The sequence below is a fragment of the Kogia breviceps genome, chromosome X, assembly GCF_026419965.1.
Source record: "Kogia breviceps isolate mKogBre1 chromosome X, mKogBre1 haplotype 1, whole genome shotgun sequence".
Taxonomy (NCBI): Eukaryota; Metazoa; Chordata; class Mammalia; order Artiodactyla; family Physeteridae; genus Kogia; species Kogia breviceps.
Genome location: NC_081330.1, coordinates 43,346,081 through 43,362,657, shown reverse-complemented (window position 1 = coordinate 43,362,657; position 16,577 = coordinate 43,346,081). Strand labels below are relative to the sequence as shown.

The 16,577-nt window shown below is 37.8% G+C and overlaps 1 protein-coding gene across 4 annotated transcripts in view; it reads right to left on the bottom strand.

The window, feature by feature from the left end:
• The window catches only part of ZMAT1 (zinc finger matrin-type 1), a 40,670-nt gene extending 25,087 nt beyond the window's left edge, over positions 1–15,583 (bottom strand). For 2 of the 4 annotated variants that reach the window (XM_059050542.2, XM_059050543.2), the window contains exon 1: positions 15,246–15,572. In XM_059050542.2, coding sequence (XP_058906525.1) covers positions 15,246–15,528 — 283 coding nt within the window. In that variant the 5' untranslated portion in view covers positions 15,529–15,572. Of the gene's footprint in view, positions 1–14,996 lie in introns of all 4 variants that reach the window. The other 2 variants (XM_059050546.2, XM_067024266.1) reach the window with 2 other exon arrangements.
• Positions 15,584–16,577: the final 994 nt, after the last annotated feature.

Sequence of the window (16,577 nt, the reverse complement as noted above, 5' to 3'; positions counted from 1 at the left end):
GATAGGATTTGAATCTGTTTGACCAACTCAAAAGCTTATTTTTTCCTACTACCCAGTGCTCTACTACTTATTTTTTACTACTACCCAGTACTGTAGGTCAAAGTTTTTTTCTCCCATTCCAAGTTATTATGCAACTTTTATTTTCTCAAGTCATGTAAACATTCCTATAGGAAAGACATAAAGAGATTCAACACCTTCATTAATAGAAAACTGGTTGATTCATTCTGTAACCAAAGGCTACAGCCATACATAAACATAATCAAATTGTAGGAACAATGAATACATGAACTCTTTTTTATCAGATCCCATTTATAATTTGTCACAAAATCACTCATTTAAAATAGACTTCATAAATGTTATTCAGTAGAGGATCATTTAGGTCATGGTAGCAAAACAAAGGTTTATTACTTGTTCATGCAGTTTCCCGAGTTACAGGTTGACTCTGCAGGTCAACTGCCCTTCATGCCATGGTTCAAGGAGAAGAAGGTGCTTTGCCTTTTTTTGTTTTGTTTTCAATATTTTATTTTTTATGGTGGTAAAATATACGTAACATAAAATTTTCCATTTTGAACATTTTTAAGAGTGCAGTTCAGTGAACATTCATGTTGTTATGCCACCTTCACCACTATCCATCTCCAAAACTTTTTCATTGCCCCAAATTGAAACTTTTGTTACATGACCATATTTCTACACTCTAGATAACTTGCCGATGTGTCTAATTTCTGTAAAGTAACAGATATTTAAAAGTTATTATTGGGTCTTCCCTGGTGGCACGGTGGTTGAGAATCCGCCTGCCAATGCAGGGGATGTGGGTTCGAGCCCTGGTCCGGGAAGATCCCACATGCCACAAAGCAACTAGGCCCGTGCACCACAGCTACTGAACCTGCACTCTGGGGCACGCGAGCCACAACTGCTGAGCCCACATGTCACGGCTGCTGAGGCCCGCACGCCTAGAGCCCGTGCTCAGCAGTGAGAGGCCACCGCAATGAGAAGCCCGCTCTCCGCAACTGGAGAGAGCCCGTGCACAGTGGCGAGGACCCAATGCAGCCAAAAAAATAAAAATAAATAAATTTATAAAAGTTATTATTAATCTTTTCCATGTCCTATCAGTTTAAGCCCTCACTCCATTATCAGACAGGTTCTCTTCCCATTTTGAACCTAGTTTTCTTCAGTACTTTCTTATTCCCCGTTGCTTTTATGTTGCAACACAAAGAAATGGCATCAGCATCATAAATTCCTGTATAGTATATCCCAGGCCATATTTGAGAGCATGCCATTGTATCATTAAGATCTCACTACCAATCTGCACTAAGCTGTGCTTTGATGCGGAGTATAAAATCTTGCTCCCCATCCATATTTTTTCCAGGTTTATGATAGCATGCAAAGTATGTCAGGGAATGAAGAACATTTGAGAAGTGCTATGCTAGTATTTAAACAATATGCCTAAAATTAGCTGGGAGATTTACCTTCCTGTGTTTAAAGAAGTTTATTTGCTACATATGAAAGATGAAATCATTTCACAGCATTCAGTATTTTTTGTTTGTTACTCTAATATGTAATCTATTTATATATTTTAGCCTTCACTCTCCAACCAAATTAGACTGAAAGATGCAGGACCATCTGCCATGAATTTGGTGTATTCATTGTCGTTGAAAACTGAGCCACTTATACCTAAATTATAACCAAAATAGTATTTCAATTTACTAAAAAGGCATTTTCTTTCTGACACTAGCTATAATGACTAAAACCTTATACTTGTTTAATAGAAATGTGTGTGTTTTGCGAAAAAAATATTTGAGACTGAACCAGCTTTAGGGTTAGGACATAGACAAGGAGATGCTAATAATGGAGGAGTAGGGGAAGAAATATTGGGACCTTTTGCCTTTTGAATTTTTAGGCCTGTAAAATCTGTATGAACTGAATAGCTGCTTAATATTTCAAATCATTTTTTGTGTTTTCCTGATAGGTTTATTATTTGGAAACAGATAAGATATATGGGCCCTTCTGTAAGTACCCCACGAAAATTTTGCTTCTGTATGTATTCTATCTAAAATACAACCTTTTCCCATGACCATCAACCCATATATAGTCAACTACAAAAAAAATTTCAGAAATGGAAATCTGAAAGGTTGTGATATGTTCTTAGTTATATAGCTAGTTAATCACAAGGTAAAGACTGTAATGCAGTCTCCCTCATTCTAGTGCTTTTTACAGCTCTTACTGCTTTGGGAATTAAGAATTGGTATAAGCCCATATTTTAACAACCAACCGATAAAAACACATTTGTTTCATATTCTAACCAGTTAAAGAAAAATGACATGGTAAGAAAATAAAGAAGGAAAGAAAAGAAAGGAAAATACAAATCCCCAAGTTTCTTCAGCTATACCTTGGTCCCCCTTCCTACCAGAACCAGCTCCTGAGCCCCAGTTCTTTGAGAGAACACTTCAGTTCCTGGCACGTAGTGATTTCTCAGTAAACATTAGTTCCTGTCTCAGCCATCTTCCTCACAGCCAATGTCATTTGCTCACCTGACCCCTAATTTAACATCTATTCCCTGACGTTGGCCTTCCCCCTGAGACAGACTGAAAAATATCTGTACTATCACCAGGATTCTCTCCCACTTTCAGAGTTAGCTACAGGCCATTTATTTCTGGGTGTCCAAAAATTATGTCTCAAATAGTGGGGATGGGGGTAGAGTGAGGCCTAAATGAATATTTATTTAGCACCTGGTATGAATCAGACATGTTTCTTATATATGCCAAACCTAGAGAGGAAGTTTCTCATTTAAGACTTCAGCCTTTTTAAGAGCCAGCTCTCAGGGAAATCTTGGGCAGACTTAGGTTTGAATCCTGCCTCTGACACTTACTAGCTGTGTGACTTTGGGACAATTGCTTGACCTCTTCAAGCTTCAGACATCACCTTTAGAAAGTAGATATCATTATATTCATGTCAAATTTAGGGGAAATGCAGCTTGAGGAGAATTGGTAGTATGGAGTGGACTCTGAAAAACAATACACCATCCATTTTTTATTGCTGTCAATAAAAGCCACCTTCCAGAATTCTCCTGTTGACAGATTCCAGATCTAAAAAGATCTTAAAGGCTGGAATGATTGATAGACTCTAACAAGGTGAAATTTTAAATGAGACAAATATGAGTATATGTGGAGTCTGTTTGGGGGTGGGTCCAGAAAAGTTTCTATCTACATAACTATGTCCTGGAGGCACATAGTTTATTCAGTTTCAGGTGAAAAACTATTTTAGTAAAAAAATTAGCATGAGTTAACAGTATGATATGACCACCCAAAAATGGTGAAGCAATCTTAGACTACATTACTAAAAGAAATATTCAAAATAAAGAGGAGAATATATATACTTAATATTACTGAGCCTGTACACTTAAAAATGGTTAAGGTGGTAAATTTTGTTATTTTTTTTAAATTTTGTTATTTTTTTAACCACGCTTTTAAAAATTTCATTTTACTTGTTCTTATTGTGACCCCATTAGCATGATTGTGTTTGTGTTACACTTTATGAATAGCATATATTTAGGCATGAGTTATTAGTTGTTTAGGCATTAGTTATGAGAGAACTAGAAATCATGCTGCATGATGGAACTGGGATCAGCTCACAAAAAGGCTAAAGAGCAAGGGAAGGAATAAAGATGTAATAGTTCTCTAAAAATATTTAAGGATTGCCGTTTTAGAAGAAAGATTATGCTTACAACGACTTCAAGGAATATAACTAGGACTAGTGGAACCTCTAAGACAGTGGTTCTCAAAGTGTGGTCCCTGGACCAGCAGCATCAGCATCACTAGGGAACGTTTTAAAAATGAACATTCTTAGGCCCCTATCCCAGGACTACTGAATCAGAAATTCTGGGGTGGGGTCCAGTAATCTCATTAAACAAGCTTTCCATTTGATTCTCATGCATACTAAAGTCTGAGACCCCCTAATCTAGGAAAACAGATTTCAATCCAACAAAAACACATGAAAATTCAGCTGCTAAAAAAGTTGGTAGTGATTCTCAACCTTTACTGTACAACAGAATCACCCAGAAAGCTTTAAAAAACAAAGCAAACAATAAACTGTGACTGGGAGCGTCTCCCAGAGATTCTGGTTAATTGGTTTGGGGTGGAGCCTGGGCATTGGTATGTTTTGAAAACAACCAAGGTGATTATAATCTGTAGCCTGGGTTGAGAATTACCTCAGTGGAAGACTGAACAAAGATCACTAGGATGGCTGTTTAAAGAGATTACTTGGGGACCCTAATTACAAATACAGACTCTTGGCCCTCAACCCTGGAGACTTAAATAGATTTGAGGTAGTGCCAAAGAATATTTTCTTTTTCTTTATTCCTTCACTCCCTCCCTCCCTTCCTCCCTCCCTCCCTCCTTCCTTCCTTCTCTTTCCTTTTTTTTTTTTTTCAAAAATCTCTTAAGTTTAGACTAAACCTCAGTTAGCTTGAAAAGTATCATTCTAGATGACAAGAACTTTATATATCAATCAGCTTAGTCACTAAAAAGATATTGGACAGCCATTATGTGTAAGGATCTGAGCCTGTCCTGTAGGATAGTGATTCCCAACATGGTTGATCATGAGAATCACTTGTGAGTGGATGGGACCACCCACAGAGATTTTTTTTTTTGATTCAGCATGTTTGATTTTGGAGCTGTGCTTATGAATTTGATGTGAAACCCTGATTAAGAATGATTTTTACATGAAGATTTGTTTCTGAAATTTTGAATGTAGATTTAATCATCTTGAATAGAAAAGCATGCTAAATTCAAGTAAAATTAGGGTAGTCCATTTAAGTACATTTTAATGTGCATCACCACTCTGAAATCTTCTTTTTGAATGTTAGATTTTTGTGTTAATTTTTGATTCATTGAAGCCAGAACATTAACATATTCATTATATTACAACCCATAAGGAGAAATTGCCACTGACAAGTAATTGTAGATAATTTTATTGGATGTGAGGTCTGAGCTCCACTTCTTGCATCAGGAAAAACCCTGCTTAAGTTTAAATGCAGTAGACCTAAAGGCTTATCATATTCATGGCAAGTTTTAAGCTCAGGCCTTAATACCCTCTATTTTCCATAGATATGCCTTTTATATTTGCTCCTTCCTTTCTGTGCCTACTGCCCTATTCTGGTTCAAACTTCATGACTTTTTGCCTGCAACTGATTCCTAACTCATATCCCTTTTTTGTTTTTTAACATCTTTATTGGAGTATAATTGCTTTACAATGCTGTGTTAGTTTCTGTTTTATAACAAGGGGAATCAGTTATACATATACATATGTCCCCATATGTCTCCCCTCTTCCATCTCCCTCCCTCCCACCCTCCCTATCCCAACCCTGTACGTGGTCACAAAGCACCGAGCTGCTATCCCTGTACTATGCGGCTGTTTCCCACTAGCTACCTATTTTACGTTTGCTAGTGTATATATGTCCATGCCACTCTCACTTTGTCCCAGCTTACACTTCCCCCTCCTCATATCCTCAAGTCCATTCTCTAGTAGGTCTGCATCTTTATTCCCATCTTGCTCCTAGCTTCTTCATGACCTTTTTTTTTCTTTAAGATTCCATATATATGTGTTAGCATATGGTATTTGGTTTTCTCTTTCTGACTTATTTCACTCTGAATGACATTCTCTAGGTCCATCCACCTCACTACAAATAACTCAGTTTCATTCCTTTTTAATCGTGGAGTAATATTCCATTGTTTATATGTGCCACATCTTCTTTATCCATTCATCTGCTGATGGACACTTAGGTTGCTTCCCTGTCCTGGCCATGTAAATAGGGCAGCAGTGAACATTTTGGTACATGACTCTTTTTGAATTATGGTTTTCTCAGGGTATATGCCCAGTAGTGGGATTGCGGGGTCGTATGGTAGTTCCACTTTTAGTTTCTTAAGGAACCTCCATACTGTTCTCAATAGTGGCTGTATCAATTTACATTCTGACCAACAGTGCAAGAGTGTTCCCTTTTCTCCACACCCTCTCCAGCATTTATTCTTTGTAGATTTTTTGATGATGGCCATTCTGACCAGTGTGAGATGATATCTCGTTGTAGTTTTGATTTGCATTTCTCTAATGATTAATGATGTTGAGCATTATTTCATGTGTTTGTTGGCAATCTGTATATCTTCTTTGCAGAAATGTCTATTTAGGTCTTCTGCCCATTTTTGGACTGGTTGTTTGTTTTTTTGATATTGAGCTGCATGAGCTGCTTGTAAATTTTAGCGATTAATCCTTTGTCAATTGCTTCATTTGCAAATATATTCTCCCATTCTGAGGGTTGTCTTTTCATCTTGTTTATGGTTTCCCTTGCTGTGCAAAAGCTTTTAAGTTTCATTAGGTCCCATTTGTTTATTTTTGTTTTTATTTCCATTTCTCTAGGAGGTGGGTCAAAAAGGATCTTGCTGTGATTTATGTCATAGAGTGTTCTACCTATATTTTCCTCTAAGAGTTTGATGGTCTCTGGGCTTACATTAAGGTCTTTAACTCATTTTGAGTTTATTTTTGTGTATGGTGTTAGGGAGTGTTCTAATTTCATTCTTTTACATGTAGCTGTCCAGTTTTCCCAGCACCCCTTATAGAAGAGGCTGTCTTTTCTCCACTGTATATTCTTGCCTCCTTTATCAAAGATAAGGTGACCATATATGCATGGGTTTACCTCTGGGCTTTCTATCCTGTTCCTTTGATCTATATTTCTGTTTCTGTGCCAGTACCATACTGTCTTGATTAATGTTGCTTTGTAGTATAGTCTGAAGTCAGGGAGCCTGATTCCTCCAGCTCCGTTTTTTGTTCTCAAGATTGCTTCAGCTATTAGGGGTCTTTTGTGTTTCCATACAAATTGTTAATTTTTTTATTCTAGGTCTGTGAAAAATGCCAGTGGTAGTTTGATAGGGCTTGCATTGAATCTGTAGATTGCTTTGTGTAGTAGAGTCATTTTCACAATGTTGATTCTTCCAATCCAAGAACATGTTATATCTGTCCATCTATTTGTATAATCTTTAATTTCTTTCATCAGTGTCTTATAATTTTCTGCATACAGGTCTTTTGTGCAAATCAAAACTACAATGAGATATCATCTCACACCAGTCAGAATGGCCATCATCAAAAAATCTTGAAACAATAAATGTTGGAGAGGGTGTGGAGAAAAGGGAACACTCTTGCACTGCTGGTGGGAATGTGAATTGGTACAGCCACTATGGAGAACAGTATGGAGGTTCCTTAAAAAACTAAAAATAGAACTATCATATGACCCAGAAATCCCACTACTGGGCATATGCCCTGAGAAAACCATAATTCAAAAAGAGTCGTGTACCAAAATGTTCACTGCAGCTCTATTTACAATAGCCAGGAGATGGAAGCAACCTTAGTGCCCATCATCAGATGAATGGATAAAGAAGATGTGGCACATATATATGATGGAATATTACTCAGCCATAAAAAGTAACGAAATTGAGTTATTTGTAGTGAGGTGGAGGGACCTAGAGTCTGTCATACAGAGTGAAGTAAGTCAGAAAGAGAAAGATAAATACTGCATGCTAACACATATATATGGAATCTAAGAACAAAAAAATGTCATGAAGAACCTAGGGGCAAGACAGGAATAAATACACAGACTTACTAGAGAATGGCCTTGAGGATATGGGGAGGGGGAAGGGTAAGCTGTGACAAAGTGAGAGAGTGGCATGGACATATATACATTACCAAACGTAAAATAGATAGCTAGTGGGAAGCAGCCGTATAGCACATTGAGATAAGCTCGGTACTTTGTGACCACCTAGAGGGGTGGGATAGGGGGTGTGGGAGGCAGGGAGACGCAAGAGGGAAGAGATATGGGAACATATGTATATGTATAACTGATTCACATTGTTATAAAGCAGAAACTAATATACCATTGTAAAGCAATTATACTCCAATAAAGATGTAAGAAAAAGATTTTTAACAAATAGCTAATTTTACCTTTGCAATCTTTTAATACCATCATAATATTAGGAAAGAATGAGCAGAGCTCAAGACTAAGTTATTGGACACTAGGCAACTGATGGTGTTAACCTTGCCAAAGGAGTTTTAACTCTTTTTTTCCCTAAAGGTCACACTCCATTTAAGAAGTTTTCAGATATATTAATTGTACCAGAAATGCAGATCTATGCTTGTCAGCATTATGAACACTCACAGCTCTAATGCCATCTAGTATCCTTAGTTTCTCAGATTATAAAATTAGTACCTGAACTATGAATTTGGCAAGTTTTATTTACACAGATTAATGCAATCAAAAAAATAATGAAGGCTTTCTCAGGGCATATTAACAATTATAAAATGTAATAGAATTAAAATAATTGGGAGTACTTATTATATGTTTAATATTTACTTTGTCTTTATTAAAACCAAGTCCTTGACCTTCATAATCATAAGCAGTCTGTGGCTAGCTAGCTTAGGAGTCATGTTTGTGAATTCAGAAACTGAATTCAAGTCCTGTCAAAATTAATTAATTTACTTGATCCCATGACAGCTATTTTGCATTAGAAAGTCACCATGCCCTTCATTCCAACAGGTTAGCAAATGTGAATGGACCTGCAAAACCGGTTTCAGACAGAAAAGAATCAAAGTTCAAATCTTAACAGATGTATGTAATGAATATAGTAGATGCTTATGAATCTAGATGCTTAGTCAGTATTTTCACATACTGACACCTAATACAGACAGAGGGTCAGAAACTAAGAAATGGTCATTAACCTATCTCCAGACATTCCCCACCCTGCCAAGTGAAGAGAATTAAAAATTAATCCTAATGAACAGAGATGCAAAAATCCTCAACAAAATACAAGCAAACAGAATCCAACAACACATTAAAAGGATCATACACCATGATCAAGTGGGATTTATCCCACTTGGTACTATACATAGAGAATCCTTAAAATGCCACCAGAAAACTACTAGAGCTAATCAATCAGTTTGGTAAAGTTGCAGCATACAAAATTAATGAACAGAAATCCCTTGCATTCCTATACTAATGGTGAACAATCTGAAAACAAAATTATGGAAACACTCCCATTTACCAATGCAACAAAAAGAATAAAATACCTAGGAATAAACCTACCTAGGGAGAAAAAAGACCTGTATGCAGAAAACTATAAGACACTGATGAAAGAAATTAAAGATGATACCAAAAGATGGAGAGATATACCATGTTCTTGGATTGGAAGAGTCAATATTGTGAAAATGAATATACTATCCAAAGCAATATACAGATTCAATGCAATCCCTATGAAATTACCAATTGAATTTTTTACAGAACTAGAACAAATCATTTAAAAATTTGCATGGAGACAAAAAAGACCCCGAAAAGCCAAAGCAGTCTTGAGGGAATAAAATGGAGCTGGATGAATCAGACTCCCTGACTTCAGACTATACTACAAAGCTACAGTCATTAAGATAATATGGTACTGGCACAAAAACAGAAACATAGATCAATGGAACAAGTTAGAAAGCCCAGAGATATACCCACGCACCTATGGTCCACTAATCTATGACAAAGGAGGCAAAGATATACAATGGAGAAAAGACAGCCTCTTCAATAAGTGGTGATGGCAAAACTGGACAGGTACATTTAAAAGAATGAAATTAGAACACTCCCTAACACCATACACAAAAATAACTCAAAATGGATTCGAGACCTAAATGCAAGATCAGACACTATAAAACTCTTAGAGGAAAACATAGGAAGAACACTCTTTGACATAAATCACAGAAAGATCTTTTTTGATCCACCTCCTAGGGTAATGGAAATAAAAACAAAAATAAACAAATGGGACCTAATGAAAGTTCAAAGCTTTTGCACAGAAAAGGAAACCATAAACAAGACTAAAAGACAACCATCAATATGGGAGAAAATATTTGCAAACGAATCAACAGACAAAGAATTAATCTCCAAAATATATAAACAGCTCATGCAGCTCAATATTAAAGAAAAAAAACCCAATCCAAAAATGGGCAGAAGATCTAAACAGACATTTCCACAAAGAAGACATACAGATGGCCAAGAAGCACGTGAGAAGCTGCTCAACATCACTATTAGAGAAATGCAAATGAAAACTACAGTGAGGTATCACCTCACACCAGTTAGAATGGGCATCATCAGAAAATCTACAAACAACAAATGCCAGAAAGAGTGTGGAGAAAAAGGAACCCTCTTGCACTGTTGGTGAGAATGTAAATTGATACAGCCACTATGTAGAGTAGTATGGAGGTTCCTTAAAAAACTAAAAATATAATTACCATATGATCCTGCAATCCCACTACTGGGCACATACCCAGAGAAAACCATAATTCAAAAAGACACATGCAGCCCAATGTTCATTGCTGCACTATTTACAATAGCCAGGTCATGGAAGCAACCTAAATGCCCATCAACAGACGAATGGATAAAGTAGTTGTGGTACATATATACAATGGATTATTACTCAGCCATAAAAAAGAACGAAATTGAGTCATTTGTTGAGACGTGGATGGATCTAGAGATTGTCATACAGAGTGAAGTAAGTCAGAAAGAGAAAAACAAATATCGCATATTAACGCATGTATGTGGAACCTAGAAAAATGATACAGATGAACCAGTTTGCAGGGAAGAAGTTGAGACACAGATGTAGAGAACAGACGTGTGGACACCAAGGGGGGGAAACTGTGGTGGAGTGGGGATGGTGGTGTGTTGAATTGGGCGATTGGGATTGACATGTATACACTGATGTGTATAAAACTGATGACTAATAAGAACCTACAGTATAAAATACAAACAAAGAAAAACAACTAATACTAAACTTTCTTTGGGTTATTTGTATGGAAATAGATTGATATAAATGTTTCAGACATTACATGACAGTTCTAAAAATCTTATATGTTCTGGTATAATGTTATGTCATAATTCTAGTTATTACTTTAAAATGTATATCTCAGAAATAACTAAATATCCTTGTCAATTGCATTATTATGAACTTTCATCAAATCTTTAACCGTGGTCATTTTTAAGTCTTTTGTCATTTATAGACAGTTCTGGGTGTACTCTGATGCTTTCACAAAAATGTTCCTATAAAAGGGTTTCATGTTCAAGGAATTCATGGAAAACATTCTGACAAGTACAGGTTTCTGGTACTGCCTATACTGCTGAACTGAATGAATAAGCATTTGCAAAACTCTAATGGAACACTGATGAATTCATAAAAGTGCTAACAAAAGATCAAGATGAAAAAAAAATTACATGGGACTGAGTGAACTGATGAGGATAATTATTTTTGTGACTTTCTGTTTGAATAAAAAAAAATCCCACAAGGACTCAGAGGCAAAAAATATACAAATCAATTTTCACTGCAAAGTAAAGGAGCTGTTACAGTGGAGGATTACTGGACTGAATGGCAATATTATGACATAGTATGAGTGTGTTTCGTGTTGCAATCATTGTTGCTTTTGTTGTGGTCGTCCATTTACAATGCTTGGTGTCAGTTTATTTATCTCCTGTAAAAATAAAATACAGTGAAAAAAAAACCTATGATTTTAAAATTTTAATTATGTTGCCCGTTTTATAAAATCTTCAGTTTATGAGCGAATGAATGTATGTTTCATAGTAGTTTAAAATACTTTATGTGACATTGGAAGATTGTCTCAATTTGGAAAGCAAAGCAATTATGCCAGTAGGTACTCAATCAATGACAAATATTGTTTATTAGATAACTGCTAAGAATACATTTTATAAATTAACCCATATAATGCTTTATCAGTATTATGGTCTATCTAACGATTGTTAAATATGCCAACAACTTCGAGTGTTAAATAAATTGCTTCAGTCTGGAAAAAAATTAATTCTAACAGTTGGCTAATTATTCTTCCTTAGTACTAACATTAGATATATAATATAACGTGTTTTAGTGTGCCTATAGTATTTGAAACACCATGGGCAAACTACAGATTTATAATAAACGATGGTGCAGCCTTAATAGTTTAGGAGTCTGGCTAGTTACCCTTAAAACTGCGTTTTCCCCAATTATTTTTTTATTTTATAATTTTACTATCAAGCACTACTATTGAGCTCTGTAATATAGCTGTGTAGTTTGCCTGTATATTCTGGGCACTGAACCAAGTGCCTGGCACAGGTGCATGTGTGCCTGTGCATGCGCACACACACACACACAGGTGTTCAATAAATGATTCCTGAATAAATGAAGGAAAGGCTATTAACTAGGTTTTCTTATGCTGCACTTGAACTTCACTGAATAACATCAAGACAAAGGAAAGTCTTGTTAGGCAATTGCTGTGCCAACAGATCATTAACTAAATTAAATGCCAGCATGTCCTCCAATCTAAAAGAGAATCCATTTAATAATTTATTTTTCTTAAAAGGAAGAGGGAAATAAACAAGAGGGTTTTTGTTTATTTTTGTTTTGATTTTTACTATGATCACATGGCAACATCAATACTGGATGAAAATTCAGTTTTGAGCCATTAAACATTTTTGAAAAACTTCACTGAATGAAATATGAAGGGTCCCTCAAAATCTCATGACTCCCCTTGCCATGAATTTGGGGTAGGTATGTGCTTTTTTTCATGTGTGTTCACTTGGCATTTCTTTTATTTCTTGATTGTTTTTAAGTTGATTGCCCAATTTCTCACTTGTAACCTTTCAGAGTTTCTAATCTTCCCTGCTTGGCAATCTCTAATCTCCACTGATATTTGCTCATTACCAACCCCAAGACAGATGAAATCCTCAGGAGTGTTGACTACAGTTGAAAATGGATCAGCAAATGCTTTATCAAACAACTTTTAATGGTCCTATCTGGAGTGGATTTGTAATAATTTGAATCTTGACAATTCTTTGCCACCTGTGAGAGCCATCTCCTAACTAGGACTTAAAAAAATAAACAAGCAAAAGACATTGGCACACCACCAAGAAACATTTTTCTCTCTTCTCTTTTAGCCACTATCATAACTGGTAACCATTTACGGCCTTTATAAATATCTAAACAAAAATATTTTGAGACCTAATAGTGTTTTGGACAGTGTACGATATCAAATATGCATCATTTGTTAGGTGAAAATTTAAGAGTTTGGGTTTGGACTAAACAGTTAACGAAGGATATTTACCCAAAATGAAATGGTAAGAGATAATTTTTGGGTAGCAATTATATTTGGTTTCTCATATCTTAGTAAATTGTCTCAACACTAACAACACAGATTTCATTACTCACTGAAAGTCAGGTCATAACTCTTGATGAAGGTTTCTGGCTTATGAATCACTGTTCTAGTGCACAGCCATGGAAATGCCATCGAAAGATTATCAATGCAGAACTGCAAAATCATGGTTCATGCTTTCAGATCTGAAATCAACCTCGAGTTTGGCTAGTCCAATACCTCTATTTCAAAAACGTCAAGACCCAAATCCAGGAAGCTTGGGATCTGTTCAAGGTCAGAAAAATCTAGCGGATAAACTAACAACAGAAGCTAGATTCACTACACCAGACTCCTATTCAAGGGCTCTCATCATTTTTACAGCTAGCAGCAGTACAGACAGGGTACTGCTGCTACTTTCTGAATTTATATCTCTTAAAGCCATTAATACTTGCATATCAAAGATAATGCAACCAAGCCAGTCACAGAGCCAGGCAAAAAGCCATTTTTCCATAAGATGCTGGTCCTAAACCTTACTGTGAAAAGGCCATGAGAGCCAAACTGAACTGTGATCTTCACCCCTGAAAAACTGTTCTCTCCTTCCTGCTGGTTATAGACAGAAACTTTGGTATAAAAACAAAAAATCCAGGAGATTTCATACTTTCATCCCAGAACAACTGTACAAATGCAGTCTGACTGAATGCACTAAATAAAGTCTTTCAAAAGTTGCCTTCAGTACGAGAGTTCATAAATTTAAAAAACATCATGTTACAGTGTATTTCTAACTTCCATATTTAATAAGTGCCATTTATGTAATGTGTGTATGACAAATATTGTAAGGGATTTTTTTTACTGCTTTGCCATTCCTCCAAAGTAAAAGGTGTCAAAGGTTATGGGATATATAATTTAAGAATGTGAAGAGAAAATTATTTTTATGGGATAATTTTAATGCAGGGTCCTCCTAAGAAAAAGTAACTTACATTATTTTACTCTATTTTGGCATCCACGGTCTTTCACTTTGGAGGCAAATTAGCAGCATACGGTAACACAGAATATACTGGAAATTAATTATGAACTTTACGATGGCAAAATGCTTTACTGAGATCTTCTGCGGTGGACTTGGTCTCAACCACCTAAGAAGCATTTCCGAAACTGCTTTAAAACACATTTCAATGGCAAATTTTACAGTCTGCTATTAGTAGGCTGTTTACAAGTATATAATATACTTTGTGTGAACTAAATACCACTTCTACTGAAATAGCCAAGAAATATCTTTTTATGTTAGGAGTAATACCTGTTGGTAGGTACAAAAGCACTTATTAAAACCAAAACCACCTTAAAGATGGGCATGAAAACCTTGTTTTATAAGGTCACACCCTCAGATAGCCAAAGAAAATTCTGAGATCTGTGCTTCTGCCTCTCTTCTTTCCTGAGTACAACCCCCTCCACCAGACCCTGCGATCCTAAAATCCAACCGATCCTACCTTAAAGCTCAATATACACTCTAACCTCCCCAAATGTCTAACGTTGTCTCTCCTTACGTATACTACTGCAAGTTTCTACACTGCGGGATGCTGAATTTCCCCAAAGGGAGATTTCCTCCCTCTCGTTTCTTTGGCCTTTTCTCTCTCATCTCTGCCCCTTCTCTCCGTCAGTCCCCCTTCCCTTTCCCTGACCTTCTAGTTCCACCGCACTTTTCTACCTTGCCTCCTCTGCTTTCAGCAAATCACACCTCAGCTTTCTACAGAAAATACTAAAGCGCCCTGACTGGGAGAGAAATTATGTGGTATTTTTTTCCGTTCGAACTCCTGCCTTGTGAATACCTGCAGTTCCTTTTCCTGGGGGCCATCCTTTTCGGGGCAGGGGAGGTAGGGAAGCCCCTCTCTGCTTCGTCCGTCTGGCATATTCGTGGCTAGAACGGCGGGGCGGGGCGGGGCGAGCTTGGCCTTTACTGCGCCACAGCAGGTGGGGGGTGGGGCGCTAACGAACCGCGCCCAGTCCGATCTCGGAGTCACTGAACTGAGGCAGCGAAGGAGATGGGGCCGCCCCCACACCCCGGGACGGGAACTCACCTTCTCTGAGGCAAGGGCGGGTGTCTACTTTAAAACTAGTGCCCCCCCTCCCCGCCGCCGCCATAGTGGAGCCGCAAAAGCCGCCGCCGCCGTCGCCGCAGCCACCGGCAGGCGGGCAGGCAGGGGTGGAGGTGGCGGAGGAGGCAGGCACAACCGCTGCCGCCGCCGCCGCCGCCGCCGCCGCGCAGGCGGTGTAGGAGGAGGAGGAGGCGGCAGAGACGGTAGCTTCCTGAGGGGAAGACTCCGTTGCCAGCTGTATGGCTGTGCTCCGCGCCGCCGCCATCGCAGCGAGGCGCAGACAACTGCACTTCGTCTCTCTCCAGTTAAGTTCCTTTGTCTCCGCCTCCTTAGCCCCGCCCCCTTGCCCCCTCTTCTCTCTTCGGCTCAAGCCTCGTTCTCGCTCCTTCACTCCACCAATAGGAACGCTTCAGATCCGCGGGCCACCCCTCCCCTACCCCCAGGGCTTGGAGTCACCCGCCTCCCTTTGGAGGGGAAGCAACGTGACCAAGGGCAAAGGGCAAAAAGCGCGGGATGTAAAAGCACGTGGGCCTTACACAGTGAAGCCTCTTCCGTTGGAGGAGCTAATCTAAATCCAATTTAAGGGGAAAAATGTCTGGAAACCAATTTATTCCACCCCAAAGTATCTCTAAAATATATCTTCTCCTGCCTTTCTTACAGCCCTCAGTGAACAGAAATAAGCAGAAGCCTTGGTCATGAAGCGTTTCATCATGGGCTCTAAGGTCCTGCTTAACTATGGATCTACCCATCTATATTACAATAAAAACCTTGGAATCCAGTACCCAACCAAAAAACTAGAATATTACTTATAATTTGAATCTCCTCACCATCTTTTCCCTAACTTCCAAAGAAACCAATATCTTGATTTATATTATTCTTCCATACCCCTTTTACATACATTCTAGCACATACATGTGTGCCTAAACCATGTTGTTTAGTTTTTGTTTTCAAATTTAACAAAAATGTATATATTTTTCTAGGTAGCATTTTGGGGCTTGTGTTTTCGCTAAAATTTGGTTTCTGAGATTCATCCATGTAGCTGTAGTTCACACGCTGTCAATGCTGTACAATATCCATCCATTTCTCTGCTGATGGGTATGTGTCATGGTGCATCTGTGCAAAAGTTTCTCTTGGGTATGCTCTCCTTTCCAGTCTCACTTCCATTGCCCTATTTCAAGTACTCATCATCTCTTGCCAGAACTATGACATCTGTCCCACTGGTTTCCTTTTCTCTGATCTCAAACCCTCCAATCTATTTCCATTTTGCTGCCATTTATCACTAGCTCACCTTTGCTTGTTAGACAGTCAAAGGAC